This window comes from Staurois parvus, unplaced genomic scaffold (genome assembly GCF_062004578.1).
Source record: "Staurois parvus isolate SC_StPar_1 unplaced genomic scaffold, SC_StPar_1.0 ptg000249l, whole genome shotgun sequence".
NCBI lineage: Eukaryota > Metazoa > Chordata > Amphibia > Anura > Ranidae > Staurois > Staurois parvus.
In genome coordinates, this window is record NW_028318045.1 from 10,816,868 (window position 1) to 10,843,925 (window position 27,058).

Here is a 27,058-nt window from a genome sequence, read left to right on the forward strand (position 1 = left end):
TTGTATATGTGCTATTTTTATCACTATTGTCGTTTAAGCACCTTGTATTTACTTATTGGTTTATATAGGATTTAGTCACTGGGGTGGAGGGATATAATTGCCAGCCCACGGGGCATTGTTATTATTATTATACAGTATTTATAAAGCGCCAATAGTTCGCTCAGCGCATTATAGCACATGCACATTTGTGAGAACTTTTTGTGTAGTAGGAAATTCATTCATTTATTTATTAATTGTTTAAAGTAGTTTTGGGAGAGGCAGCGCTGCAATTTTTATGTTTGCACTTACACATTTGTTCATCTGTACACATTTTTGATTTTGCTAGCAGCAGCAGTCTAATTGATTAGTTCTCTGCGCAGGTTATACTCACACACTATACTAGTAATGGTGGTGATCAGTAACCTATAGCGTGAGTGCCATAGTGTGCGGGCAATCTAACGCTAGCTATTCCTGGCTGGGAGGGGAGCTTACAGACCCTGACGTTATTTGATGTCGCTAGTGACAGTAATACGGTGATAAGTGAAAAATTCTTTATACTGACACTGTACTAATGGCACTGGCTGGGTGGCAGGGTGATCAAAGAGTTAAATGTGCTAATGTAACGTGTGTGTGTAAAATGTAGTGATTTTACTCAGTGCTGTGTTCTTTCTTCTCTCCCTGGACTGGCATAGGGGGCAGCGGGGAGCACACGCATGTAATTAAAAAAAAAACAATTCTCTCAATATTTTTTTAAACATTTTTCTTTTTTTTTCTGTCTTTTTAAAAAATACTTTCATTAGAGTAGTACAATGTTAGTAACATTGTGCTACTCTGGGGGGGTGATCAGGGATTTTTTTTTTATACACTTTGCATTGCAGGATCAATAAAGATTATTGTTGCTGCAATGCAATGTTTGGTTTGAACTGTCAGGAATGGGTTAAGTTCATGGCAGTTCAAGATACAGTGATCTGTGATTGGCTCCAGCTAGTCTAATGGTACAGGGTGCTGTGATTGGCTCCATGTACCATGTGAGAGCTGTGGGCCAATCACAGCTCACCAGGAAGAGAAGCAGAACTGTTATGAATCAGATTGATTCATAACAGCTTTGTTGCCATTGTGATCATGTGATCGCATAGTGATTGCAGAATCACTGGGTCCTGTTCACTGGGATCTTTATTCAGCTGTGTTCGCTGGACACAGGAGTCATGGGGAGAGGGGGGTGGGTGTTGCAGCACCATTCCCCCCCATGTTGCTACAAAACCAATGCTGTATGGGTACGCTGCCAATCTAGGGTTGCCACCTCATCCCTTTAAACCCAAACACACATTAATTACACAGGTTCTGTGGCTGATTTAGGTGGTAATTAAACTCACTCAGTGCCGTATCTGCAATAAATCAGCCACATAACCTGTGTCATTAATATGTGTTTGGGTTTAAAGGGATGAGCTGGCAACCCTACGCTGATCCTGTAGCTGCCGCTCGTTCACAATACATTGCAGGCAGGCGGACAGAAAGTGGACAGAGAACAGCATTAATTTGGATCTTTTATGTGTAAAGCATACATTCTATACCAGGGTATCTAACCTTCGGCCCAAGACTGCTATGAATGTGGCCCAACACAAAATCGTAAACTTGATTTTTTTTTTGTGTGATTTTTATATAAAAATGCATTTACACTTAGTAAATAAATGCAGCTGAAGAAAATTTTGACAGTTCTTCTTTACTGGACTTTTATCATTTCATATTTCCAAAGAAAAAAAATCCTACTCTTCACAATCACGCCTTCTTCATGTCATTAGTTTTAAGCAGCACCTATATTTGTGAGCAACTATTTTCAAGGTTGAAGCACACGAAGGGCAAAATTAGAACCAACATGTCTGATGAGCATCTTGAGACTACCTTGAGAATTGTTACTACATCCATCAAACCAGATGTTAATGTGTTAGTTTATCAAAGACAGTGTCAAATATTGCATTAGTTTTATGTTGCCCTCTTTTATTTTTATAATAAAAAATATTACAAAAAATGAAGTTTCATTACTCATATAGGTACTGTACATTATCTATATCAGCGATGGATGCCTAAACTTTTCTACCGATCAGCTATCCCTATTATTAGTGTATAGTATGTGCGTTCCAAGACAACTCTTCTTCTGATGTGGCCCAGGAAAGTCAAAAGGTTATATTTCCCTGCTCTAGACCAACTGAACTAGCTTGATATAGTTTATCTCATGGGACCTGTAGAGGACAAACATCAGCATTTGGATTTTCCATTTCTGATTGTTGGGTAGACAGATCCTTTAAGGAACTACAGATGCTTAATATGGTGCAATGGTTCCAAATGCTGCACTTATGTGTATAATGAACATAGAACTATGAGCAAAATTTAAACCTCTGCACTAGCAATAAAGAAGAATTCCAGGTATGGATATTTTATACAGTATATAGGAACCCAGAATCAAGTGGAGATCACTGGAGTATCGGTGTCTACTACAGCAATTTCCAGCTTTCAGTGCAATCAGCCAGGTATGTCATATACATAGTTACATTGGATCAGTAAAGATACAGCATATATAATACATATACCTGGAAATCTTCTTTAACCGCTTTAGCTCTGCCCTATAGCAGAAAAAATATATATGTGATTTTGCATTTCCGGGTTGGACGCCCTACCCATGCCGCCATTCACAGCTGCGGCTGTCAATTGCCGGGTCTTGGCCGGTGATTACCGAGGATCTCCAATGGGGAGAGAACTGTTGGTGAACAAAACAGTTCTCCTCCCTGTCAGCTTCTGCACACTGCTTTGCATGGCTGCATAGCCATGCAAACAGGGGCGGACTGACAACTCATGGAGCCCCCAGCAATAGGGGATCATGGGGCCCCTGTGTCCTTGCCCAAACTCAAAAAAGCCTATGAAAAAGGTACCAGGGGCATCTCATGGGGCCCCCTACTGACCCCGGGCCCTCGGGCAGTGCCAGAGTTTCCAAATGGTCAGTCCGCCCCTGCATGCAAAGCAATGTGCTTACAGTGAAGCACAAACACAGAACATTAAGCATCAAACAGCACACAGTTAACACTTTGATCGCCCCACATGTAACCCCTTCATGCCCAGTGCCATTAGTACAGTGTCACTGCTTTTTATTAGCAATGATCACTGTATTGGTGTCACTAGGGATGTCAGTGACACCAAATCAGTTCCCCCCACATTGTTGTATTACCTTTTGACCCTATCTGTAGATCCGATTTGTTAATTTTAGTGACAGACTGTATCACATCTGTCATTTGGGTTTACCCATAGTTCTACTTAAACAGCAATCCTTATAATTGCAGGTGTCTTTTTTCTTGGACCCTGTAAGATGTATAATAAATGTATATACTACTCACCTCTCATTTAAAGGTTTTATCTTCCAAAATTGGAGTAAAGCCTTGAAACAAGGACCCAGAACAGGCTCATCCCATTGTCATGACTAGGTTTAAAGACTATTTGAAGTGTCATACCTTTATTTACATTTGTACAACTGTCCAGATGAAGGCTGTGAATTTTAACTGATTTACAACAGGAAATGCCTTTAATTTACTCCTCTCAGTGGATATGTTCTTCATGCCCTCCCACTCTAGTGCTGCAGAAGGCTTGTCTGATTAGGTCTGTTAGAATATAGAGAGCACTGGGCAATGTGGTCAGATTTTGGTGATTATTGGACTATCACATTAAAGTTGACAGGCAATGGTATCAGTTTGAGCCACTACTATGACCATTCAGAATTCATTGACAGGTGCAGTAAACCTGCACCTGACCTCCTCCTGACAGGCTCTAAAGCAAGGTTTTCATTCCCATTGACTTGTTATTCAAAATCAGCTTGAAGCAAATAAGAGCCCATCAACACATTGCTTACTGCTATGAACGAAAGATGGAGCCTCTTACTGCCCCTGTGATCAATCATTCTTATGTAATATGCCAAAACCTCAAATGTATTGAAACAGAAAGAAAAATTAAGGTACTGTAAGACTATGGAAATGTAGGTTATCTGACTTATTATCTATTCCATCTTTGACTTTAGTAAGGCACAAGGTTTACTTTAATGTGTCTAAAATTCATTTTAGGTATCTATATATATATATATATATATATATTTATTTATTTATTTTTTAATATATATAAACTACTCCACATCCAAGCACTATTTTGTCAGTAAAACAATCCCTTTACCATCTTCACATAAAACACCCAAAGCTGAATATCATGATTAGAAAATATTGTTTTAGTACAAGAGTCGTGTATTCTTGCTTGAATCTTGGTGTGCTTTGTGTATTTCTTCCAGATCTATGCAGTCACCTTGTGTGAAACTTTGTCTCTGTGCAGGAGCTTCCTGTAATAAAGACTGGGCACTGCTGCCACCTGTCCTTGTGCAGTGTGACTGGTCTTGTATCCACCCCTTCCTGTAGTGTTCTGCAGGCAGCTTCTTGCAGGTGGAGCTTGGTGGGCCCCTCCCATAGTTTTGCTGTCTGCATAGACTGGTGTACAGAACTGTGATGATGTCACCACTGCTTTTACAAGGCAATGTCTGCGTTTGCAAAAGCATTTGGTGCATGCAAGCCGAATTTATATCCTTCATGACTATTGAATACTATATTTAAAAGGAAGTTTCTGTGTCCAAAGTTCAGTTATGAAATTTACAGATGCCTTATATGAGACCTGGCAGTGAAATGGTGGATGACAGATTTAGTCTGTATTTCAAGACTAAACAAATACATGTAAAAACAAATCCAATCAAATTTCAGGGAAAAAAAGAAAATTTGTTGCAAAACAGCTTGCCTTCCCCATCATTTTTTAGTTCTGGAATGAATATTAACAATGAAACAGTTTTCGTTTTTGGTAAAATGTATTTTTAAAAGACAAGAAAACAATACACTAGGATTTCATTTAAACTGCATCGAGACTGTCAATTAAATACACAAAAGTAAATACACAATAAATGCAGCAAAATATTCAAAAGCACTAAACAAAATTTCATTATATACCAGTTTATGCAAAAGAGGTTTAATGACATTCATGGCATACAGTATTTATAAAGTAGTGAATGTGACATTCACCAGATATTCACTGAAGGTCAAGCTTAAATGGCAGTGATTGAATCATCCACTACATTAAATCTCATTGACCAGGAAGATTCACCTGTAGTAAATATTTGATTAATGTCACATTTACTGCTTTACAAATATGCCCCAGTTTAGAACTGCAGATATTAGAGTAGAGCAATATTGCTTATACACAGATAACTTCCTGTGCTGTAATTCCATAAATCCCAACTCCAGCTGTAAAATGTTCGATTTCCCATCACTTTATGTCCTGGCCACAGTGGTGACCAGGACAAATAGAGGAGTTTGTTCTCCCCAGCAGGGTCCCAGACAGACACATGGACTGAAAATCTTCTGGACCTGGACGACTTTCACTCCATGTGTACAGCTATCTGTTAAACAGAAGCCAATCTAACGACTTCAGTAAAACGATCATGCTGGAAAACAAGCATTGGAAATGGCCAAATGGCTGCATGCACTGATCTGTGTATTCTGGTGGGGGGAGTCCCCCTGCCAGAATACAATAGCACAGTGGGAGAGATCCCTGCATACACATTGTTTGTGTGGATGTAAAGACCTGTCAGTTTTTTTTCAACCAGCTGGTTTAATGAAAAAAAAACTGTGTGTACCCAGCCTTACCCTTCCACACCCTAATAACTAAGAAAAAAGTGTTTTGTTGATAGGTACACTTTAAAGCAGTGCTCTGCACGTTCCACTTAGTGCCCGGACCCCTTTAAAGCCCCCTGGGCTATAATTTATTTATTTTCTTTTTCCAATGTCTTCAGGCCAGGCACATGATGCCTTTTCTTTTGCAGCCTTCAATGATACAGAGAGTGGTGCTGATGTGATTACATAATTGCCGCTCTCAGCACTATTCCATGCTGTATACACAGCACCATAACAAAGCCCTGCACTCACAGTATGTCCTTGGTCTTCTAGGTTGAGTGATGGACCTCAATCCACTTGGAAGACTGAGAACATCTTGTGGAAGAGACGAGGTACTGTGTTGAAAATCTCAAAATTAAAGATGAGTGCTGCAGTCTGAGGTGCTTTTTTAATAACACCTAGGGGGCATTTCTAATACATATATATATATATATATACCTGGAGTTGGGCTTTAAGAGGTATTATTGCCTATTTGCTATTGCGTATTTAGTTATTAGTTTTGTACTTTTTTCACTTCTTAGTGAGTTACTGACATAGAACAAGTATGCAGCCATTGAAGTAAAAATTCCTGGCTTGCATTTTTCTTTCAGGTCATTGACTCACTATGCAGTAAAGCACAGGTGTCAAACTGGTGGCCCTCCAGCTGTTGCAGAACTACAAGGCCCATGAGCCATTGCAAGGCTGACAGTTACAAGCATGACTCCCAGAGGCAGAGGCATGATGGGACTTGTAGTTCCACAGTAGCTGGAGGGCCGTCAGTTTGACACCCCTGCAGTAAAGCAACTTACCAGCAGCAGAATCATTAGAGACTATTCATTTGGCCCTAAGGTGTCACTCCCTTGCTCTTTGAAGTTCTGTTGAATCTCGTGCAGCAGCACCAATGGTGCGTCACCACACAGGTTTGGCCAGCGAGAGAGCAATGCCGTGGGAGCAGGCGAGTGTTCATGCTCCTCTTTTAGCAATATTGTTGCTGGCAAGTTGCCGCCAATCACAGGATAACTAGTGTGTTATGTCTATTATTACTGTGTGTACGCAGCATTGGCCCAAGCACCACATGACTGCCATAGCAGAATGTCTGCCACTTTGAACTTTTGCTTGTTCGTAGTCTGCAATTATAAAGGTTCAGTAACATGAAAAACTGCAAATTTGACATTGACATTATTGCTATCTACTGCTCTGTATTTATTTAGCTGATCAATTTGTGCATACAAATAAAGTTTTTATAACAAAATTGAAAGCTGCCCTTCCTTTTTCCCCAAAGCCACACCAAGAACAGCATGCAACAAGGTAATCTTTATTGAATCTACAAAAAAATAAAACCAGTAAAAAAGAGAACAGTAACAAAAGGTGAGGCCCAGAGCACACCACCGATCAAAGCTCCGCCGTGACAAAGACGTGTAGTTTGGCTAGAAACGTGTTCAAGGTCCCATGTCTGAACAGATTCATCTGGATAGTGAGGAGGAAGTCCTGGGGCTCTGTGATTTGATGTTGGACGGCCACGAGACCGCTGTGGGAGTTGTCGTTTTTTGTGACGAAATAACCGTTCTCGTTCCCGCTGGTGATGGACAGCTGAATGCTATCGCCCACGAGGGCATGGGAGGGGCCCATGCGGAAAATGTCGGTGGGGACAGGGACGTTGGTGGGGAAGGACAGGTGGTGGTAAGTTATTCTCAGGGGCTGGCTCTGGCACTCAATGTCAAAACAAGGCATGCGCTCGCAGCGGCTGCAAGAAAAGTGAGAGACAAGAACAGAAAAGAATTAGTGCGCATGAAGCAAGCGTGTCAGCTGAGTAAGAGAGATAACAGACTGGGTGGTGCAAAGTTTTCAGGAGTGGTCTTAAAGGGAAACCCTAGACAAGTTGTTTTTTTAAACCTAATTAAGAAACTAAAAATTTAGAGGAACACTGTTGGTTTTGCCATTATTTTTATATAAAACTGAAGGAAAGGATAATGGTGTTACAAAGGACAACTAGTCAAGTGTTAGGGCCCACTCAGACTGTTGGTTAATGGTTGACACGCATTTGGTTAAAGAGACCCTGTCAGGTCTCTAATCAAATGAACCTGTCAACACCAGGAATAGTGAACAGTCCCAGTCTGAAGCTGATGAAGAGGAGTTTCCAGCCTTGAAAAATGTCCCCTGTGTCCTGTGACTCAATACCCAGAAGGGGTGTAGCTCAGCGTTCCATATTGCCTGTGACCAGGACAGAGTGCATTGTGCTGTTACTACCCTCCTATGACTTGCATTTTTAACACTTTTCTAATGAATCTTGTTCTGTTTTATTACTACACTGATGGTTACCAACTGCAAGGGAATTGTCCCATGTTAGGCTGGCCATACATTATACAATTTTCTTGAGATTTGTGGTTTAGATTTACCAAAAACCATATAATAGGAGGTCAAACCTAACAACACTTTCAATTTTATCCAATTAGGCAGGACCTTGCTACATAGTTGAAGGTAAATCTAAAGGAAATTGGACAGAAAATTGTATAGTGTATGGCCAGCCTTAGGATGGCCCTCAATGGTCTTGAGCAGGGGTCTCCACACTTTCTGAACAAAGGGCCAGTTTACTGGCCTTCAGACTTTAGGGGGGCCGGACTATGGCCATTGGGAGTAGAAATGATCCTGACATCAGTGGGAGTAGACAAAGCATCTTTGGTATTAGGGGGAGGAATAGCACACCATTGTTGGTGTCAGTATGAGAAAAAGTGCCCCATCATTGGTGTCAGTAGGAAGAATAGTGCCCTGTTGTTGGTGTCAGTGGGAGGAATAGTGCCCCGTTGTTGGTGTGGTGAGAGGAACAGTGTCCCATGGTTGGTGTCAGTGGGAGAAATAGTACCCCGTGGTTGGTGTCAGTGGGAGGAATAGTGCCCCGTTGTTGGTGTGGTGAGAGGAACAGTGTCCCATGGTTGGTGTCAGTGGGAGAAATAGTACCCCGTGGTTGGTGTCAGTAGGTGGAATAGTGTCTGTTGGTTATGTCAGTAGCAGGAATTATGCCCCACTTTTGGTGTCAGTGGGAGGAAGAGTGTCTTGTATTAGGAGGAGGAAAGGGCCAGATAAAGGCAAGCAAGGGGCCACATCTGACTCCCGGGCCACAGTTTGGAGACCACTGGTCTTGAGGATAATTCATCATGGTTTAAGTGCTAATATTATCTTGAGTTCCCCTTTAAGCAGTACCTGGCACCTGAATAAATTGAAGGTAGTAATTCTATGAAAGGAAATGCAGCCAGCTAATTGGCTAAGAACTAGTGACATCACTGGGTCTTGTTTGCATAAAAAAGTCAAACTGTAACTGTTATCTTCAAAATTAAAACAGATTTTGATTTTTTTTCCCTTGAATCAGTATGTAAAATTGAAATCTTTTAAAACATCGCCTTTCAGAACCCAATTTTAATAAATAAAGGACCTCGGTGATGTCACTAGTGATCTCACAGACTCCAATATTACCTTGGATTTTAAAATGGCTCTCCGGTTCTGTGTATAGGCAACTTGTGCTCCACAAGTCCAGTTTACAGGAATATATGTAAAAGTTATACTAATTCATTCATTAGATTGTTTAGGTTTTTGGATATTCCTATAACCTGACTTGTCAGCAGGCCTTTAAAACTGTACGATCAATTGAATGTTAATGCGGGAGCAACCCCACCAACACGCCAAGCAAATTAACAATCCACACTAATACATTGAATTACACACATAACGCAGGAACAGGCAGCTTTCTGCAAATCAGCTCTTCCTGAACTACCAAATGACAGAAATTCACAGCCCTGCCAAGGTATTCAGCAAGCATTTTATTGTTCAGTAGCCATGTTACTGACTCATTTCTGGTCTTTCAGGGTGAGCATAGGTCTCAGGATAAGTCTGAGACTTAAGCCAAGAATACACGGTAAGAAAATCGTACAAAAAATTGTGTTGATCAAATGATCGACTGATTTTCTCTTTGTTGATGAGCAGGATGTTATAATCGATAACGATATTGTGAACGAAAAAATCTGGTTGAACAACAGTGAAAACATTTGTTGTTTTGCATGCGAACAACAGATTTTCTATGCGGTGGTTTGATGGTCGTCCAAAAAAATCTATCGAGCGCTATCACGCATGAGCGGAAACAGAAGATGACCCAGATGTTTATGTCCAAGGATCTATAAATCCAGTTTATTCCAATTATGTCCAAATGTCCAAGGATCCATAAATCCAATTTAATCTAATTAATTCCAAGGATTTATGTCCAATTGCTTGTTCTGGGCGGCAGGGCGTTGAACGCTCGTTCTGGGCTGAAGGGTGTGGCTACAAGGTCACACGCACATTGCATCACTTCCACTTGTACAGAAGACGCCAGCACTATGTATTGCTCGATGAACGATTTTTTCAATTGGTTAATGTGGGCCACGATTTCGACCAACGACCGATCGGTCGATTTTCTTACAGTGTATTTCTGCCATTAGGATTCAAATTGTACCATCTCACAGAGAAAAAAAATCTTAATAATGTACTACAGATATCAGCAAACTGGGGCAGCCATTTTGTTGATCAAACCATTCTACACAAATATACCACTTCTTAGTTCAATGGAAAGCAGTAAAGTCCTTGACTTTCCCACAGATATGCTAAACATGGCTTCAGTGATCAAAATGGCTAATATCTTTTATAGGCAAAGCTATGCAAGGATTTTTAAATAATGTGCAACCAACAATATACAAATTATGTCATAAATAGTTTTAATTGCAGGCAAAGAAGGCCAGTGCTGCTTTTTTTTTATCAAATGCTGCTTTTTGCATTCAAGCCCTGGCACTGGAACAGCATTGCATTTCAATAGAAAAGAAACCTAATCTTCCAAACATCCAATCAGGTGCAGGGGCGGACTGACCATTTGGAAACTAGGGCCCGGGGACAGTAGGGGGCCCCATGAGATGCCCCTGGTGCCTTTTTCATAGGCTTCTTTGAGTTTGGGCAAGGACACAGGGGCCCCATGATCCCCTATTGCCCGGGGGTCCCATGAGTTGTCAGTCCGCCCCTGATCAGGTGTTAAGAATTAAAACAAAATGTCTGCTTTGAATGATTGGATGTTTGAAGTGAACACAAGTACTACTCACTCACATTCTGAATTCACTGTCAGTGTATAGAAACCATAAAAATGTGGCCAGGAATCCTATGATTAATATTTAAATCATAATAAAGTGGCACCACAGGATCAGTTATACACAATGGGGACCCTGTAAAAGGAGCTCTACTGTATACTTAAAGTGTTACTAAACCCACAAGAGTAAAATCAGTCTGTATATGCAGTAAAGCATGCTTGATATATTCACTGTGGAACCTAAGGGGTTAATCTTCTGCATTGTGGAAAAATGCTGTTTGATCCTGACTTCTGTGATCCTCCCCTCCTCCCAATGTCCTCCTCTTATCCCCTGATAAGACATATCGTGTGGAGACACTCTACACGTGCTCTGTTTGGTGTGTATTGCTAGAGATGTTTTTTTTTTCTTGGGAAAGTGTATGTGATTAGCACAGGGCCAATCACTGTCCATTCAAAAGTCAGGTGTTCTGCATCCTCCTAGAGCAGAAAGAAAACTTTCCCTACATGCTTTAGCCAGTGCTCTGCTGAACACTGATAGAATTCACAAGACTGCTCTAACTGCTGATGAGAATATGTATTTAGCAGTTTATATTTACTACAATAATTGCACTTCCATGTTGTGTGTACTGTGGGAGACCAGATATAGTGAATGAAGGGTCCTGGGTTGAGTAACACTTTAACTTTCTGGTGACCCATGTCTTCAAACACCTCCACAATGCTTTCCAGTTGCCACAAGTATTCAACACTCCTGCCACATGCCGTAGTTCTTCCTGACATCTTATACGTCACTACAGGATGTTTGAGTCGGCAGGAGGAACCATGGTGTGTGATGGAGAAAAGAGGAATTTAGGAATTTGGCTAGGGTGATCCTTGTGGTGGGGTGAGTGGGGGGCAGCATTGCAATGGTGTTTCGAGACACAGGCTGACAGAATGTTAAGTATATTCCTTCTTCAGGTAGTGCTTTTGAAATCATCCAGAAATGGATTACTAAATCAGTGGTCAGAAGGAGACTGGGCACTGCTGCATTAGCTCTGCCCTGACCTCCATAACAAAAGGACGTGCCGTGACACTAACTGCGTGCCACAGACTGCCATGACGACATCACATGCCTACTACAGATCGCCATTACGTCCCATGCCTGCCACAGACCAACATGACATCACATGCCTCATCCAGACCACCATAACATCACATGTTTGCTCCAGACCACCATGATGTCACATATCTACTACAAGCTGCTGCTATGAAAGGTCTAAATTCCAGGAACTGATCATTTCAGTTTTTGTACTAAGCCCGGCTGTGACTGAAAGCCTGTAGTTTCAGTGTGTTTGCCAGCATGGACTTGTGGCAGCCGCTGACTTCACTGCTGTTTCAAAACACTGTCCCAGCACCTCCTATACCAGAGGCTGAAAACCAAATCAGTAACAGCAGACCTCTCACATCAAGTGTTCTTACAGGGAAAGGTTTTTTTTTTGTTGTGATTTGGATACAGAAAGGAAGGGTAGACTTCTGTGGTTTACAACTGACAACTATACATTTATGCAATTCCCATCATGTTCTCAGTGACAGTTGTCACCAGGACAAATGGAAAGAGTGAATCTCCCCAACGGAGACAAAGACAACAATATAAACCTGCCAGGTCTTCTAACCATTCCTGCTCTATTCAAAATTAGACATCGGCTATCAACATATTTTAACTGCTTTTGTGCCAGGCAATAGCAGAAATTCTGCTACAGGGTGGCATGGCTGCGCAAAATCATGTATATATATATGTTATTGTGCATTTCTGGGTAGAAGGTGCATGTGCCGAGCGCGCGCCCTACCCGTGCTGCCATTGGTGACCTCAGCTGTTGATCACCGGGCCGATGATTCCCCACTGGCACCCGACAATCGTCGAGTATCACCAATGGGGGAGAGATGCGCATGTAAACAATACAGATCTCTCCCCTGTCAACTCTAGCACACTGCTTTGTATGGCTCTGCGTAGCAGAGCCATACAAAGCAGTGTGCTCACAGTTTAAAGCACACACACAGCACACAGTAAAACAGCACACTGCACACAGTTAACCCTTTTATCACCCCAGATGTTAACCCCTTCCTGCCCAGTGTCATTAGTACAGTGTCAGTGCTTTTTATTAGCACTGATCACTGAATTGGTGTCACTGGGGATGTCAGTGACAGCCAGTTCCCCCCCAGTGTCAGAATGCCCACCGCAGTCCCGCTGTAAGTCGCTGATCGCCGCCATTACTGGTAAAAAAAAAAATTCCATTTGTAGACACTATAACTTTCACGTAAACCAATAAATTTACACATATTGGGTTTTTTTTTAGCAAAGACATGTAGCAGAATACATTTTGGCCTAAATTTATGACAAAATTTGACTTTTAAAATTTTTTTACTGGACATGTTTAATAGCAAAAAGTCAAAAAATATTGTTTTTTTATCAAAATTGTCTGTCTTTTTTGTTTATAGCCAAAAAAAAAAGCAGAGGCGATCAAATACCACCAAAAGAAAGCTCTGTTTGTGGGAAAAAAAGGTCTTAAATTTAATTTTGGTGCAGCGTTGCATGATCGCGCAATTGTCAGTTAAAGTACCGCAGCACCGTATCGCAAAAAATGGCCTAGTCAGGAAGTGGGGTAAATCCTCTGAAGGGCAAGTGGTTAATGTAAAGAAGTTAAATTAGGCTTTACTTACGATTCAGTGGTTTTGCGGTAATTCTTGGGGCATTCAAATGACAAGCACCTGAACCCTCCCTGAATGTTGAAACAGGTCTCAGTTCCGGTGCAGTTGTGGGTTCCTGTCACACATTCATCCACATCTGGGAAATAAAGACAATATCACAGGAAGTTATCACACGCAGTTCAGCTCAATAATTACAAATAAAGTGACTATACAAGATTACTTTGCTCCCTGGACACCGCCTGCTGGGGAAATCAACATGAAAACATACACAGTATACATACACAGTATACATACACAGTATACATACACACAGGTTCTCTATATCTTTATAAGTTAATGTAAAAATAAGCTTAAAGTGGAACTTTCGTCAAAATAATTTAAAAAATTAATATATTGGGCAAACTGTTACTAGTACTAGCACAGCAGTTTTTGCTTTTTTGAGTCCCTCTAGTTTGATCCTGTTGATCCAGCTATTAGATCTGTTGATCTTCCAGAGTGACAACATTGTTTGTTCTGTAGTGGAATCACTACAGCGTTGCCACCTTTTGGGGCAGGGTAGTCTAAGAAGGCCATGTAGTTTTAGACAGTCTTTAACCACTTCCCGACTGCCCTATTGCAGATATACTGCTACAGGTCGGCAGAGGTGTGCAAAATCACTTAGATATAGGTGATTTTGTATTTCCGGGCAGAGAGCGCTCGCAAGTGCACGCGCGCCCTACCCACGCCACCATTCTGTCAATCACCGGGTCCCAGTTGGTGATTCCCCGCGGATGCCCAGTGATTACCGAGCATCTCCAACGGAGAGGAGGACTGCTTTGTTTACAGTCCTCTCTGTCGGCTTGGGCACACTGCTCTGGATGGCTGTGCTTACATTGAAGCACCAACACACCGCTCCCTAGTAAAGCACCTCCAGCACACAGTTAACCCTTTGATCGCCCCTCATGTTAACCCCTTTCTGCCCAGCGTCATTAGTACAGTGTCAGTGGTTTTTTTAGCACTGATAACTGTATTGGTGTCACTGGGGATGTCAGTGACACCAAGTCAGTTCCCCCCAGTGTCAGAATGCCCGCCGCAGTCCCGCTATAAGTCGCTGATTACTGCCATTACTAGTAAAAAAAATTTAAAAAATTTTAGTATCTATACCGCCATTTGTAAATGCTATAACATTCACGTAAACCAATTAATTTAAACATATTGGAACTTTTTTTTAGCAAAGACATGAAGCAGAATACATTTTGTCGTAAATTTATGACGAAATTTGATTTTTTAATTTTTTTTACTGGACATGTTTAATAGCAAAAATTCAAAAATATTGTTTTTTTTCTCAAAATTGTTGGCTTTTTTATTTATAGCGCAAAAAATAAAAAATGCACAGGCGATCCAATACCACCGACACAAAGCACAATTCGTTGGAAAAAAAATACGTAAATATCATTTGGGTGCAGCATTGCATGACCACACAATTGTCAGTTAAAGTAACGTAGCGCCGCAATGCAAAAAATGGCCTGGCCACGAAGGGGGGCAAATCCTCTGGGTCACGAAGGGGGGCAAGTGGTTAAGCAATCAGAGAATTAAAGGTTAACTAGCTTTATATGTGTGCGATACCATTTTTTCCTGCTGCAACTTTAGAACCAAATTCCTTATCATACGTTTAAGATAAAATGTCTACTATACATAATACAGAGAAAGGTAAGTTTTTTGAGTATTTTATTATAGCCTAATTTCTGCTTTGTACAATTCAATACAAACTCTGTAAGCAATATTCCATCTAGTGGCTACAACTAGTAATACAGGAAAATATTTACCTTGACAGTTGCGACCATTGGGCGCTAGCGTGTATCCGGTGAGAGGGCAGGTACAACGGAAGCTACCAGGAATATTATTGCAGCGGTATGAACAAATATGGCCACCAGTTGGCAAAGCGCATTCATCAATATCTGGAATGACAATGACAATAGTGTATAAGTTAAAACAAAATGCTGGATCAACCTCATAGTATGCTAGGCTTAAAGTAAACTTGTAACAAGAGGATGCTGCCATTGCTCATTATCTTACTAGTTGCTTGGCTGTTATGCTGGAGACAATGGTCATCGGGACACTTCCTCCTAGGAGGAGCCAATTACGCCGTGTCGTCACGCCGCCAGAGCCTCGTGGAGGTCCAGGAGCCATCTTTAATCCTGGACGGTCAGTCCTATGTGTGTTTTACTCTTAATCACCATTTTAACCCAGTTTTCTACTTATTTGAGGGGAACCATACCCTATAATAAATTCTTCAATTACCTACCTACTACACTATGGGCACTTTTTTGTCTGGCTCCCTTGTGGAATAATTGAATTTCAGCGCCCGTCAAACCAGTAAGATCCATCCCAGTATCCAGAGACGGGATTCCCTGCAAAGTCAGGCTGCAACACCCATCCATCCCTTTAAAGGGAACCTCTGGCTGTTTGGATTGAAGTAGTGCCCTGGAGTTCTCTGCTGTGCCGCTCACCATTCAGAGGAAAGATAATTCAGCACCCGGCTTAGCCTGTTTTCCTTAAGAGGACCTCTGATTATATGCACATTTCTATTGCGCATCTGGTGAGTGCGCAATCTTACTACACCCATTTACACAAGCACTGAAGTATCGTTGGAGTTGACACCTTAAGAGCACATATTGTCACCTTATGAACTTTCATTATATATTTATTTTATGAACTTCTTATCATATATTATTGAGATATTTATACAGTACTTTTACCAGTTATTATTGAGTCATTTATACTGAGAATTTTTTAGTGCTGTACTGTGATTTTATGAGTTTTATAAGGTTTTATTTGGTTACCTTTTGTGCATAGCTGCTTTTATTAAGTGCGCTCACTGATCTTTATTTTTTAAGCAATAAAAAACTGCTCTATCCAAAATTTTTAAAAAAGTTGGCTTTATGGCTTTAGATGCACTTTAAGTAATTTAAAGCCCTCAGCTCAGTAATGTTTGTGAGAGAATTGAAGATAGTGTCAGGTCTACGAACTTAATTGACATCAACTAAGCTGAGACAGATTGGTTATTAGGGGAGATGCTAGATGTACAGCGATTAGACAAAAAAATAGAAACATTACTTGATTTGCAGGTGTGAAAGTGATGACATACTTCATGTTCAAAGAGAAAGTGATGTAACATTTTTTTGCTTCCGCTGTGTGATGAGACACCTAGCTAACAGGTAGGAAGTGGTGAGTGAAAGGTTGGGGGTATCCAAATATCCAAGAAAGTGGGTGATTACGAATGGAAATACCATATACTGTACTACTCTATTAAGTTTAAGGATTACTGCTTCCCAGTATATTACTAGTTTGGACAACACCAAAGGAGGTACATCAGGTCGCCCTGCACTTAACACCTTCTGGGGAGTCTCTACAATTCCAATGGTTCCAGAGGAAAACAGCGCTGTGGGAAATAATATGATAAAAATACCTCACTAGGAGGTGTGCCTTTATTAGGATAAGACAAATGGTGGAAACAAGCCAGTGGCTTGGTAAGATAGCCTGGGTCCGGATGGATGGCCTGTCCACTCTGATAGAGATGGTCGACTTGAAAAGACCGCGGTGACGTCATCCCGGGACGCCGCGATCACGTGGTCCCTGCACTGACAGGCGAATCCCACCATCAGACCATCACTATCAGAGTGGACAGGCCATCCATCCGGACCCAGGCTATCTTACCAAGCCACTGGCTTGTTTCTCACTATCCACCATTTGTCTTATCCTAAAAAAGGTACACCTCCTAGTGAGGTATTTTTATCATAACATTTCCCACTGTTTTTCTCTGGAACTATTGGATTCATCTGTCATGGTGTACAACAGCAGTGGTCTTTCTCCAGTGAATGCACTCAATGTGGTTATCCATATGGTTGGTTCTTCATTGCCTTAAGAAGTACAGATTCTACAATTCCAATGGCATGCAAGAAAGCTGGTGTTCTATAAGCCCCACAGAAAAATGAAAAATTGAGTCTTATGAGAGGGGGGCAAATAGACTGAGGTAAGGTGCTTAAGAATTTCCTCCCATAATTCTCTGCACAGCTTCCCTAAATCTTTTTGCCATCTTATAACTCAGTATCTTACCTTCACAGGTGATCCCGTCCACATCACTCAATTGATAGCCCCGGCGGCAGTAACACTGGTATGAACCGTAGACGTTGGCACATTCCTGACTGCAAGGGTTGCTGGCGCATTCATCCACATCTAAAGGGCAATGACCAATCACACTTAGTTATCAACATACACATATGCTGTACTTATTGCACAATCCATCCCTTTGTTTCAGGCTAGTCAGCCCTTTGAAAACAGTGCAGGGTGTCTCATAACAACCTTATCAACGATGCAGTGCAAAATGTGATTGGATCTATGAATTATTAAAAGGTAAGTACTGTGTCATCGATTGATTTTGAGCAAAACTGATCAGATTGTAAGAAAGTAGATAATTGGATATCATCATTAAGAGTATGCTGCATCGAACAAACTTATCGATCCTCCAACTGTATTTTATTGTAAATCTGTAAAAAATTTGATTGTATATAAAACTGTTCCTTGTACTGTTCTATGTATGTATACAAAGAGTGTACAATCAGGTTGTATAGTGTATGGCCAGCCTTAGTGTAGCCAAGGGCTGCCAGGTGTCTCGCTGGTGACATGGAGATACCTAAAAACCACTGGATCACTGGAACAAGCCACATTTCTGTACAGATGCTGAGAGCAATACCCTCTTGGTACATTCCTCCTTCTGCACCGGGGAGTCAGAAACCTGTAGATCTCAATCTACTAGTAGATCGTGGTCAGGTGACTGGTAGATGGAAGTCTGGGCTCGCTGACCTACCATTCCAGAGCATCAAAAGAGTGCAGTGCAGAGGGACTACTTGCAAAGTTGGACCTGTAGTAAGGAGCAAGAGTTGCATAAGCCGATGCCTCCTCTGTAGTGCTGGCTCCTGTCCCATGTGGAGCCATACCAACTGCACTCCACCTCTTATTCCAGCTAGCGGTCTCCAGAGTGGTACCAGCAGCAGGAAAGAAGAGATCTTCAGGTCAGTGTGAAGCAATATACTGGGCATAATAGTATAGGACTGTCTTCACACTGATGCGCTGCTGTTTACCCATACCGCGGGTGCAGTGCAGTGCACCTGGTGCTTTCCTGCAGATTTGCTGCGCTTAGCCATAGACTTCTATTATATCCTCCTACATGCAAGAGTTTTGGGGCACTTTCAGAACGTGCATCACACCTGCAGGATATAATAGAAGTCTATGGCAAATCACAGCTAACCTAAAAAATCCGCAGATGCACTGCGCTGCACCCATGGTGCAGATGAACCACAGCACATCAGTGTGAAATCAGTCTTAAAAGGGGCTCAGAACAGTAAGGGTTCATTTACTTTTTCAGTTTGGGGTTGGTAAAACTCCATAGTTAAAATGTGTTTTTACCACCCCTGCCCCAACTGCACTACCTTTAGCTGCAGTGGCCAGGGGTGTACACATGTCACAGCCACAGCAAGTGCTATATGCCCTGTCATGGTTGGTGGGTGTAGCACCTGCCAAGCATGACCCACTCAATGAATGAGGCCGCTCTGCAAGTGCCCTGCAACCTTGTGCAGCACAGCGAACAAGGGGTTAAAGCAGGCAGCGTTGTGTTGCTTTCTCACTACCTACTTTAACCCCTTGGACCCCACAGAAGCATACAATTGCGGGGTGCTTTCACAGTGGCCGCATTTACTTGAATGGGTTGCGAGTGGCAGACAGTAGCACCAACCAAAAGCAACAGGGGGTTTAATTCCTGCTGTGGCATGTGTATACCTTTGGCTGCTGCCTCAGCAGCTATAGGGTGGTAGGGATTGGGGGTGGTAAAACCGTGACTCAACCACAGGGCTTTATGATCCCGTAATTTTATGTGTGAACGTTCCCTAAGGGTATTGCTGCCGAATGCAACTAAGGGCTCATTCACAAGTGCAGCAGACACAGCTGCTGCTCTGAAAAGTGATCTGAGAGTGTTTGACAGGTGGTGAGGAGGTGTTATGTTGCACACTACGGTGTTGATATGGTAGCATGGCAATCAGAGGTTTAAATCAGGTGTGAGGAGGCGACACTGTGCCCTGTGATCTTTAACTTCTCCCATGTTGTTCGGGTAAATCTCCACCTCTTTAAGGTTTCCACCGCTGTTCTACACAGAATTGTAAAGGATCAAGCCCTCTTAAGGAGAGATTTTCCCACCAGCAGTAGATCTAGCTCTGCAATATTGATTGTCTACGACTGCCGCCAATTAAAGTTCCTGGAACTAGCCAGCCTTCTGCTCTTTTATGGCCCATAATGTCTCATTGACTTCTAATATCCTTATGGCAGAGTGAACATTATAGTTTTCTCTTCCTGAGGAGTTATGAATCCTATAATGTACACTTGTCTTACCTTCACAGTTTCTGCCATCGACAGCCAACCTGAATCCAGTTGTGCAGCCGCAATAGAACGAGCCGGCGGTGTTTTCACACTTGTGGGCACAGATACGGCCGGAGTAGCCACGGCACTCATTAATATCTGGAGATAAAAGTAGTGCAATGAACAAAAATGTAATTTCAGGACATGTGCCGCCACCCCACTAAAGTTAACAGCAAGGTGACTTGGTGAATAATTCCTGTCTGGCAAGGCTTAGTTCAGTTTCCACTAGGGACACTGTATGGAGTGCAATAAAATATGATTACTTCATTTACTTGGTACCTTTCTGTATGGCAAAAATTATGTGTACACTCCTCCAAAATGAATGAGCTCAGGTGCAAAAAGCCAGATCCACAAGGACTTGATTTGGTGTGGAGGAACTCGAGTGTCCTGCACAGAGCCCTGACCCCAACTTTTTTCTGAACACCTTTGGGATGACTTGGAACAACAATTGTAAGCCAGGTTTTCCCATCCAACATCAGTCCTGACCTCACAAAATTCCCACAATCACACCCCAAAAACCTATGGAAAGTCTCCTCAGAAGAATAGAGGCTGTTACAACCACAAAGGGAATATACTCCATATTGTCGACCATGGTTCTGGAATGGTCCAACAAGCTCATATAGGTGTAATGGTCAGGTGTCCACAAACATTTGGCAGTATAGTGTACGTATCTTCAGAAATGAGAAACAAAATCCACCCAATCACAAAAACTTCAATTATGTGATGCTTAACATCCAAGACCTTATCTTAAACTGGATCTGCAGTGCAGTTCTGCCATAAATATCTGATCAGTTCAGATTGGCAGCACTTTTCTAACATCTATTTTGCAGCAGTTACAGCATTGCTCATTCATTTTTGGCTTCTGAACATTGGCTAGGTTGCTTCTGGACCAGAGAAATGTTGTCTCACATAGTTTAGGCACACAGGGCTTTATTTACTAAAGCTGGTTCACTCAGAATCTTATGCACTTCTGCATGGAAACCAATCAGCTTTCAGGTTTTATTGCTAAAGCTTAAGGCTGGCCATACATTATACAGTTTTCTTGGGAATTTTGCTTTAGATTTACCAAAAACCATATAATATGAGGTCAAACCTAAACAACACTTTCAATTGTATCCAATTAGGCAGGCCCTTGCATTACATAGTTGAAGTTAAATCTAAAGAAAATTGGGCAGAAATTGGACAGAAAATTGTATAGTGTATGGCCAGCCTTACTGAACAAACTGAAGTTAGAAGCTGATTGGCTACCATGCACAGCTGCACCAGATTCTGAGTGAACCAGCATTAGTAAATAAACCCCATAGTGATTTCTTGGATGTGTTACACACCCACCACATCTGGATAATGAATTTGTCACACCTGAAAATTTAAAAATGTAGGACTCCTAAAAGATATAATTGTCACTTAAGCCTCATACATACAAACAGGCTGAATATCAGGCAAAATTGTCATTACAGTAGAAAGTGTCCGACTTTCAATCCATGTGTACAGCTGCCTGTCCAACAGAAGTCGATCTCACAACCGGCTTCTATTGAACAAGCATGCTTGGAAACCAGCAGCCGATCAGCATCCAATCAGCACTTGCAGCCAATGCCTGCGAGTACTGATTTATGTGATCTGGTGGGGGGGGGGAACCCAATAGCCAGTGGGGGAGATCACTGTACTAACATCGCCTATTAGTACAGCGATCTGTCAGGTTTTTTTCATTCAGCCTGCTGGTTTGAATGAAAAAGTTTATAGAGTATACCAGGCTTAAATGACATTTAATCTGATTCTAAAGGTTAATTCTTTTTTTTTTTGTAAAATAACAAACATGTCTATACTTACCTACTGTGTGCAGTGGTTTTGCACAAAGCAGCCTCGATCCTTCTCTTCTCGGGACCCCGCAGGCTCTCCTGGCTCCTCCTGTCTGTCAGGTGTGCCTACAGCAAACAGCTTGCTATGGGGGCACCCGCTGCTCTGTGTGTCCATTCACATACAGCGCCGTGGCTTGTCCCCCCTCCCCCTCTGCTCATTGGCTGACTGTCTGTGATTGACAGCAGAGGGAGCCAATGGCTCTCGCTTGCTGTCTCAGCCAATGAGGTGGCAGATACCCGGGTCAGCCAAGGCTGTCACTCACATCACTGGATCGCGATGCGGCTTGGGTAAGTATTGGGGGGGGCTGGGGGAGCTGCTGCACACAGAAGGATTTTTACCTTCATCCATAGAATGTATGAAGGTAAAAAACCTCCAGCCTTTACAACCACGTTAACCTCAATTTAACCCTTAAATCAAATGCCTACATTTGACTTATGAAACCCAATCCCAGCCAAATATGTTTTTTTAGCTTTGAGTAGGGTAGGAAATAGTTCAAACCCAAGGGGGTTATGTGTCCACTGGGGAGATTTTCCCTCATTTCCTGTCTTGTCATCAGCGTGTCAATTGAAATCTACAACTGGAACAAAGACAGCAAACCGGAAACCATTTTGGGAAATAGTAGAACCTCTGTCAGAGGTTTGTTGCTGTATATGACTTCCTATTCTGGTGTTGCCTATTCCCCTCTTATTTTGCTGTCACTGGAACAAAAAGATGGGCTTTAGGAAAATGTGAGCAAAAAAAAAATCACTGGTACCCTATTTCTACTTTAACGTTGAACCCCAGTTAGATATAAAAACCACAAATTAACGCAGCTCTATATTCATTAAAACACCATTATTTTTTTTTCTTATCCACACAGTGTTAGTATATGAATATGATGTCATGTCAGCCTCTTGCAATCCCTGTACAGCATAGCTCAGACTGGGAGAGGCAGCACAAGAAGTCAATCAGTTTAGCTGTTTGCCTGGAGTTCATCTTTAACTGATACAGTGCCATGTGGCTGGCAGATGTCTTTCTGAAAACTCCAGTTTTGGATGTACCATATAGTTCAGCTTTAGGCCTTCCTGCACACTGATTTTTGAGCATCAGCATTTCTGGATGTAATTTCCGGTGTCTGTTTTGCTCATATTCATATTTACAGTTGTGTTCAAAATAATAGCAGTGTGTTGAAAAAAGTGAATAAAGCTCAAAATCCTTCTAATAGCTTTTATTTCCATACACACAAATGCATTGGGAACACTACACATTCTATTCCAAATCAAAACCTGAAGAAAATATATCAAATTTGTGTTGTTCCTCTAACAAAATTGAAGAAAAGTGAATATTAGACTGTTCAAAAAAATAGCAGTGTTTGTATTCTTCTTTACAAACTCAAACATTCACTATATAAACTGAAAAATGTTTGAAGTTTTTCTTTCCTTTGAATCACTTAATGAATATTTAGTTGTATAAGCACTGTTTCTGAGAACTGCTGTACATCTGTGTTGCACGGAGTCAACCAACTTCTGGCACCTGTGAACAGGTATTCCAGCCCAGGATGATTGGACGACATTCCACAGTTCTTCCCTATTTCTTGGTTTTGCCTCAGAAACTGCATTTTTGATGTCACCCCACAAGTTTTCTATTGGATTAAGATCCGGGGATTGGGCTGGCCACTCCATAACGTCAATCTTGTTGGTCTGGAACCAAGATGTTGCACGTTTACTGGTGTGTTTGTGGTCGTTGTCTTGTTGGAACACCCATTTCAAGGGCATTTCCTCTTCAGCATAAGGCAGCATGACCTCTTCAAGTATTCTGATGTATTCAAACTGATCCATGATCCCTGGTATGCGATAAATAGGCCCAACACCGTAGTATGAGAAATATCCCCATATCATGATGCTTGCGCAACCATGCTTCACTGTCTTCACAGTGTACTGTGGCTTGAATTCAGTGTTTGGGGGTCGTCTGACAAACTGTCTCCGGCCACTAGACCCAAAAAGAACAATCTTACTTTCATCAGTCCACAAAATGTTGCGCCATTTCTCTTTAGGCCAATCAATGTGCTCTTTGGCAAATTGTTACCTCTTCAGCACGTCTTTTTTTCAACAGTGGGACTTTGCGGGGGCTTCTTGCAGATAGCTTGGCTTCACATAGGCGTCTTCTAATTGTAACAGTACTCACAGGTAACTTTACACCTTCTTTGATCTTCCTGGAGCTGATTGTTGGCTGAGTCCTTGCCATTTTGGCTATTCTTCTATCCATTCCAATGGTAGTTTTTCGCTTTCTTCCACATCTTTCAGGTTTGGGTTGCCATTTTAAAGCATTTGCGATCATTTTAGCTGAGCAGCCTATCATTTTCTGCACTTCTTTATATGTTTTCCCCTCTCCAATCAACTTTTTAATCAAGGTACGCTGTTCTTCTGAACAATGTCTGTAACGACCCATTTTCCTCAGAATTTCAGAGAGTAATGCACTGTAACCAGCATGTACAACAGTTGCTGCCTTCCTTCCTTAAATAAGAGAAATAATTGCCACCTGTTTTTCAAAGAATGAATGACCTCACTAATAGAACTCCACACTGCTATTATTTTGAACATGCCCCTTTCAATTAGTGATTCAATTACACAGAATCAGCAGCATGCATGTCATGACTGTTGGGTCTGTTGGATTTCTATTACTCTACTACACCTGCTAGTAAATTATTTGCCATGTAGAAATATAATTTCTACCAAAAACAGTGATTGATCAGGTTAGTGATGTCTGACTGCTATTATTTTGAACACAACTGTATGTGTGTATGCCCTTTCGTGCGCAGAATACATTCCTAGGCAAAATCCATTACTATATATGCTCATATGCGCGCATTTGCACGCATATGCACATATTTGCACACACTGGCAGAAAATACTAACCAGGAACGCAAATGTTTAAATTTTTTTCTACTCAATAATATGCAGTGCTTGTTTGTGTGCATGTGTGTACAGGCTCATTGTAAACAATGGGATACATTTTAGAGTTGCAGTGTGCAAGAGGCCTTAAAGTGGAACTCCAGGCAAAACAATTACTGAGATAAGGATCATACTAGTATTACACAACATATAACCCTGCTATTAAGAATAGTCCCATCATTTTTAAGTATTTACCTGTCGATCCTGCCAGTGATGTGATTATCCCTCTATATCTTGCCGAGAACCAACAACGCTAGGCCCCCATTGCCAAATTTGCAGCGTTGTCAGCCCTCTTATTTTTGTTTTCCCATTCGTCCATGCAATGATGTCATGTCACTGCATCCCCCCTAGAGGTGTTGTTGGAAGAAATAGTGAGTGCTGGAAGAGTGGTGATGTAAAAGTGAATACCACCCACCTACCTGAAAGGCAGCAGTCCTCGCAAGATATTGGTGGTCATGTGACCACTATAGATAAATAATTGAAAAATTTGAATGTAGAAGACTTATTTACTAAAAAAAAGCAAGGATCACAGAAGCGATTGCATATGATGCGTGTCAGTGTAGGATTCCCTTATTTTTTAGCTCTGTCTAAAAAATGGAGTCGAGTACTGAATAATGGGATACTGGGATTATGGATAGTCAGTAATAAACTCACCAACACATGACCTGCTCAAGGTATCAAAGTGGTATCCTGCTCGGCAATCACACCGATAAGATCCAGGAACATTTAAACATGTGTGTCCTTCTCCGCAGGGATTCTGACTGCTTACACACTCGTTTAAATCTGTGAGTTAAAGCAGATTATACAAAAAAGGGTAAATACAAACAGAACTGAAAAGCAAAAGATGGCCGAAGCTAGCTATATACTGTGCAAGTCAGTTTTCAATCCCTTTTTAACCACCAGGAATCATAAATACTGTACAATCTCAAGCAATCTTCAGAAATTAAACCATCCACAAGTTTGTTCGACCACAAAAATTCGGTCTGCTGTGAACTAGCAACTGGGTAATACACCGAGTATAGAAAAAAAATCTATGACAATTTTTTTGAAAGACATCAGATTTTACACTCTGGCACTCTAACTCACTAAAGCAACATGTCACAGTGAACCACGACCCACCGTAATGCTGTTGTGCATTGTTCTGTACTGCAGTGCCAAAAATGGGGCCTGTCCATTTTTCTGGACATTTTGGTGTGTTGGTAGCCGATTCATTTAAAAAGGTTGCCGTAACAAAATGCATGTCAATCATATGGAAAAAAAATCTGATTGGCCTCACGTCCATTAAATTACCTTTATTGTAACAGCGGGGTAAAAAGCATTTCAGCTAATGCATTTCATGCTAAGAGCAGCGCTTAGTCATACCTATCAACTCGTGGAAAAATGCATCTTAACACACGTGTGTTAACGCATTGCACCAGAATCCCAAGGTGTGAATGGACCCTTAGGAGATACAGCTGTATACCTGATATGTACAATGAAGCTGGCCCTCTTACCTTTCCAGCATTCAAACGTAAGGCCCAACTGAGAATAGCTTTCTTGCTCTCCATATTAGTTGTACCCAAGACTGTGCTTATATATCATGCTGCTAAATGATAATACCCTTTCAAAAGGGCTCCACCCTATGATTGTGGGAGTTTGCATGAGTAAATTCCTGGCATGTCACAATATACAACAATAGTGTCATTTTTCAAAAAAAGCTCCACATTTTATTATAAAAAAGGTATTCTTGGACCCCAGTCAATGAATTTGACTAGGCTGACCCCCCCCCCAAAAAAAAACACAGTGTACTATGCTTTAGTTATGAATGAATACAGTGAGTGATCGGTACCAATCACTCATTGGGTTCATTCAGAAATGGAAGGTACTGTTAAATGGGACATATTTACTGGACCCTTCCCCCACTCTCCATCCTGAAGGATCCTATTGTCTACTTACAGCTGCTGGTTGAAAGGAGAGGAGGAAAGCCGTAAGCACTGTGGGAGTTGGGGCACACAGGGGGGTCTGGGCAGCAGGGGGAAACGTATGGTGCACAAGGAGGGTGATGGGTGTGGTGGTAGTGGTGGTGGTGGTGGGGGGATTACTGGAACTGACCCCTGTATGGTGCTCTCTGCAGTAGCTGAAAGCCAGCGGGAGGGAGGGGAGATTAAGCTAGCTTTCAAATGCTTCAGTGAGAGCCATACAGGGGATCAGTTCCAATAATTGCCCCCCCACGCTGTGCCGATCACCCTCCCTGCCCACATTCATTTCATCCAGCTGCCTGGGCCCCCCTACTTGCCTGGGCCTCGTACAGGAGGACTGGTGGTACCCCCCCTTATCCACGGCCCTGAGGTCGACTTGACTAGAGT

The 27,058-nt window shown here is 41.8% G+C and overlaps 1 protein-coding gene across 3 annotated transcripts in view; it reads right to left on the minus strand.

Annotated features, from left to right (window-relative positions):
* Nucleotides 1-27,058, minus strand: part of FBLN1 (fibulin 1) — a 108,329-nt gene that overhangs the window by 25,017 nt on the left and 56,254 nt on the right. For 2 of the 3 annotated variants that reach the window (XM_089680765.1, XM_089680764.1), the window contains exons 10-14: nucleotides 25,368-25,496; nucleotides 19,900-20,025; nucleotides 17,575-17,694; nucleotides 15,285-15,416; nucleotides 13,492-13,615 (exon numbers count right to left, since the gene is read on the minus strand). In XM_089680765.1, the coding sequence (XP_089536891.1) occupies nucleotides 13,492-13,615; nucleotides 15,285-15,416; nucleotides 17,575-17,694; nucleotides 19,900-20,025; nucleotides 25,368-25,496 (631 nt within the window). Of the gene's footprint in view, nucleotides 1-4,839; nucleotides 7,444-13,491; nucleotides 13,616-15,284; nucleotides 15,417-17,574; nucleotides 17,695-19,899; nucleotides 20,026-25,367; nucleotides 25,497-27,058 lie in introns of those variants that run through there. The other variant, XM_089680766.1, reaches the window with a different exon arrangement.